The 4622-nt window shown below is 40.9% G+C and overlaps 1 protein-coding gene across 1 annotated transcript; it reads right to left on the bottom strand.

Annotated features, from left to right (window-relative positions):
• Nucleotides 1-456: 456 nt before the first annotated feature.
• Nucleotides 457-3505, bottom strand: LOC141843864 (serine/threonine-protein kinase RIPK-like). Its single transcript, XM_074731881.1, has 5 exons — nt 2985-3505; nt 2740-2875; nt 1773-1909; nt 1247-1370; nt 457-1176 (listed from the first exon to the last, which is right to left on the bottom strand). The coding sequence occupies exons 1-5, from the start codon at nt 3369-3371 to the stop codon at nt 662-664; spliced, it is 1299 nt and encodes a 432-aa protein (XP_074587982.1). The 5' UTR covers nt 3372-3505; the 3' UTR covers nt 457-661.
• Between the last annotated feature and the right edge of the window lie 1117 nt (nt 3506-4622).

Genomic DNA, 4622 nt, shown 5'->3' on the forward strand with positions numbered 1-4622 from the left:
TATTAAATAATTCAACATAAATAGATTGTAAAATTTACTTTATAAAAAGGTAGAATAGTCTCACATCAAATATTTTAAGATAAATAGATTTAAAAAATTAATTTAAATAGAAAGATAGAATGGTCCCCTATCAAAGAATTCAAGATAAATAAATTTAAAAAAAATTAATTTAAATAAAAAGATAATAGAACTCAAGATAAATAAGTTAAAAAATTAAATGAAAGTAGAATAGGTTAATTAATATTAAACCATACAATTAATATTATTAAAATATCATAAATTAAAAATTTTCATTAAAAAATCTAAATAAAATTTTAATAATTAATTTTTTTTAATGAATCGACGATTAAATTGACTGCTGGACAGACCAATTCATATATTAAGAGCCCAACCCATAATCAACACATAGATTATGGGTCCAGGTCAGGCGTACGCAGGAGCAGTAAAACAAGCACATTCAATAAAACTATCAATATAAGTGTAGTTGGGCGCAAGCAAGTGAAAGTTATTTGGAGCACTCAATTTGAAGCTCCTCGATGGAGAGATGCTACGTGACATATAACAAACACATTCATGTAAATGGCTTACCTTGCTTGAACAGAGCAATGCCTTTCCTATCAGATCCTTTGATTCCGTCTCATTTATCCATCGGCCTCTGCTGCTACTGCTGCAATGTCGAGTTTCTCCGCAGTCGATTACCTACCTCTCGGCAAAGCGCCGCGTCGGAGAGGTTCCCTTCCCGTGGTGATCTTAGCTTTTGCCGGCGTCCACGCCGGTGGCCGTGGTCCTTCTCCTTCTCTGCTGGCTCGTTGCCTGCGTCGTCATCCGTCGCCGGCGCAACGTACACGAAGGGGCCCACCGGCGCGTCCTCCAGCTCCAGGAGCGGCTTCAGGGTGTCCACCACCGTGGACATGTGGGGACGGCGCTTGGGACCCTGGCTCAAGCACTGGTGCACCAGGGAGGCCGCCTTCTGGGCGCCGGAGGTGGAGTACTGGCCGTCGAGGCTGGGGTCCATGATGCGGCCCAGCTTTCGGGGGTCGTTCAAACACGGCCGCGCCCACTCCACCAGGTTCTGCTCCCGGATCGGCCGCCCCTTGTCGACGCACCGTCGGCCAGTGAGCAGCTCCAGCAGAACCACGCCGAAGCTATACACGTCGCTCTTCGCCGTCAGGTGGCCTGAGAAATTCATAAAGCACTCAGTCTGCGATCAGCCACGAAGAGAAGACAGCGCAAAGCTCTGATTTACCGGTCATGATGTACTCCGGCGCGGCGTACCCGTGCGTGCCCATCACCCGCGTGGTGATGTGTGTTTCATCTCCCTCAGGGCCGTCTTTGGCCAGGCCGAAGTCCGACAGCTTTGCCTCGTACTCCTGCAACAATAATTCACTGACTAAAGTCACTGCACGCTTTTGAAAACGTTCGCAACCTGCAATTTTTTTTTTCATGTGGAAGGGATGTTATATTTTATTAGCTGCATGCAATCAGTCAGTTATTGCGACTCCAATAATTCCTCTCCAGTTCATCTTTTTTTTCAGGGTAGTTCCAAATTACAAGTTATTGACTTCAAAGTCGTTGTTCGATTAGGCAATCATGGATCCCATAATTGGTGCACACTATTCAGTGCCTCGCAGCCTAACAGAAATCGATATGTTTGAGCAAGTACTTTATCTCCTTGTAATTTCTAAATTGAAGCACTTGTTTACTCAATCTTGAAGCCAATGGTTTTCGGCTTATTGGAATAGGATGAAGCGAGTTGGAACAAGTAGACTTACAGAATCTAGTAAGATGTTTGAAGCCTTGAAGTCCCGGTATATCACTGGCTTTTCGGCATCATGGAGGAATCCTAATCCCTTGGCCGCTCCCAGCGCAATCTTTAGCCGTGTCAACCATGGCAAAGAGGCAAAATATCCTGCTCATATCAAGCAAACTTGATATTTATCGTAGGAATTAAAGTGGATGAACCAACTATAAATTATATCTTATACGGTCCTTTCAACAGCATCAAAATTGGTGAAGAAAGTCTCTTGATAATATCTCAAGTCAATTGTCTCGAGTAAACAAATAGAATGAATTGCTGAACATTCAACTGAGTTGACTTCCTTTTCTCGAGTTGATAACTGACTCCGTGAAGTTCCTCCGTTACATATTACTTTTCTTATTTTTGTGATGCAGGCATGCGTAATTAAGTCTGACAATATGTTAGGAAGACGACAATACTTGGAATATCAAGGACTTCTATACACAGTGAAAAATAAGAAGCTAACTGCAGCAAAAACATAGTTAATTAATTTATATTTTTTTAATAAAGTTATTAGCATTAGGTCGTATGTAAAGAACTAAATATAAATTTAACTAATTAAGGGTCAAAAAACAGAAAAATGATGGCTCGGTTGTTAAGCTGATAAACTCTCACAGTATCATTTGTATAAGAGCTATGAAAAGGACATGGGAAGAGAGTCTGTACTTAGCCTACTAATTGTGCAGATTAAGGTCCACCAAGCCACATCTAGATCAGAGAATTGCAACTGGATAGTTCGAATTAAATGGCTAAATCATGTTAATTATAACCCTTAGTTTACACCTTAATTAAACAGCCAGTCGGATATGCGACAAATATATATATATAAAATGATTACAAACCAATTAGTTGTTTAGAAGTGGATGTCAACAACTAGTGGATGGATTAAGAATGAAGTTTGTTGATGATATCCAAGTGGTGAAAATGAGAAAAAGGCATACTTTTAAAGAGGTGGTTTTCCAGGCTTCCCCTGGGCATGAATTCATAGACGAGCAGCCTCTGTTCATCTTCACAGCAGTAGCCGATCAGTTTGACAAGGTGAGGATGCCTGAGACGTCCAAGAACCAGCACTTCGGCCTGTTGCATCACCCACACGCATGAACTGATCAAATATCGCAAGAGTATGAGGGAAACAACGATATGGAGACAGGGTTTAGGATAGAGAGAGAGAGAGAGGAGGCCTCACCAGCCACTCTTTGTGGCCTTGCCCTCCGTCCAAGTCGAGGAGTTTCACGGCCACCGGCTGAGGCTTCAGCCCGGGCTTCAGCTTCTCGTCGATGAATCCTTTGTAGACCGGCCCGAACCCGCCTTCCCCAAGGAAGTTGCTCATGGAGAAGCCCTTGGTTGCCTCCTTCAGCTCGGCCAAAGTGAAGACGTAGAGGTTTGACCCGGCCAGAGATACCGACAAGTCCTCAGGGGACAGCATGCCAGTCGAGGAGCTGATGTCGGAGAAGGATGACTGCTTCTCCATCGGCGCCTTTGCGTTCGCCGTTGCCTTGGACGCCCGGCTCTTGTTCTCGCTGCCGCAGCACCCGGGGAGCAGAGTCGACCACCAGGGGACCTTCGACATCATCCTGCCACATCAATCAATGCAGAGAGGGAGAGAGCCAGTAGTAGCTCATGGAGGTGGTTACTGGGAGCCCCAGGGAATCGGAAATAAGCGTTGGAGAAGAAGCGGAGGGGAATGGAAGAAGATGGAGATGGAGATGGAGATGGTAATTGTTGATGGCATACCAACTACTCCACCAAATATAAAGGCCAAGTCTCCTCTGCCCTGCCCTGGACGGGCAAAATGTCTAAGCTGGCCCTTGACTTTGCCAGACACGAAAATTTGGAAGATTTCTTATGAAGATGTGTTTGGTGAGACGAGTCTGTTCGTCCTACAAATAACCTCGCTTCATTCCACTTCATTGTACCTTTTTAGTTTGATTCTTTTAGCGAAATCTGAATCACCATGTGGATGGTGTTCTAGATTTTTAAAATTTGGACAGCACGTTTTTTTTTTTTTTGCAAAAAAATCGCAATTAATTATGCATGATATTTTATTTTTAAAAAAATATTTACAAGTCATTCAAGTACAATTCTTGATTTTTTTTCTTAATTTTCTGTTTATTGCAGCCCATGTCGGCGTTTGGACGTCTTCGCAATATCTAAGTTTAAATGAGCCAGCCGGGCAACTGCAGCGTGCCCAACATATGTAAGCTTAATAATAGATTTAAATTCATTCGTGCTTCTAGAATGATTAGTATACAGTAAACTAATAAAAAATATATATAAGTACAAACTCAACCTGTTCATCAGTTCATGTGGTTGGGTGATCTCCTGAATTCCAATTCCATAATGTAGTATTCATCTGTGAATCCTTCCTATAATCTCACTATATATTTTGTTCTTAATATTCATTTAAACGTAGATAAATCTTTTACCAATCAGTCATTAACAATAATAAATACAATATAATAAAATAATTACAAAAATATTTTTTTTCTTTTATTTATATGTTTTTGCTTTGATAACCTTTTCTGTAGAACTTTAAGTAGATTCGCAATATTAATGTAAAAAATCTTCCATTAAATTTCTTTTTATAAATATACTTTTATAAGGTACTTTTTGAAAATGACAATAATTTAGAATCCTAATTATTAGTTGATTATTCTATCCTCTAATCAACTATTTGCTTCTTGTAGGATCGAAGCGGACCGGTTAGAGGGGGATAAATAGATGGATTAAGAAATAAAGAATAGACATTCATCTTTTTTAAACTTGGTTGCAACTGGATGGTTGCTTCCAAGACAATTGAAGCTCAATTAAAAATTTTCTTTAG

The sequence above is a fragment of the Curcuma longa genome, chromosome 13 (genome assembly GCF_044706935.1).
Source record: "Curcuma longa cultivar G26 ecotype Majalengka, Jawa Barat chromosome 13, ITB_CL_G26_1.1, whole genome shotgun sequence".
Taxonomy (NCBI): domain Eukaryota; kingdom Viridiplantae; phylum Streptophyta; class Magnoliopsida; order Zingiberales; family Zingiberaceae; genus Curcuma; species Curcuma longa.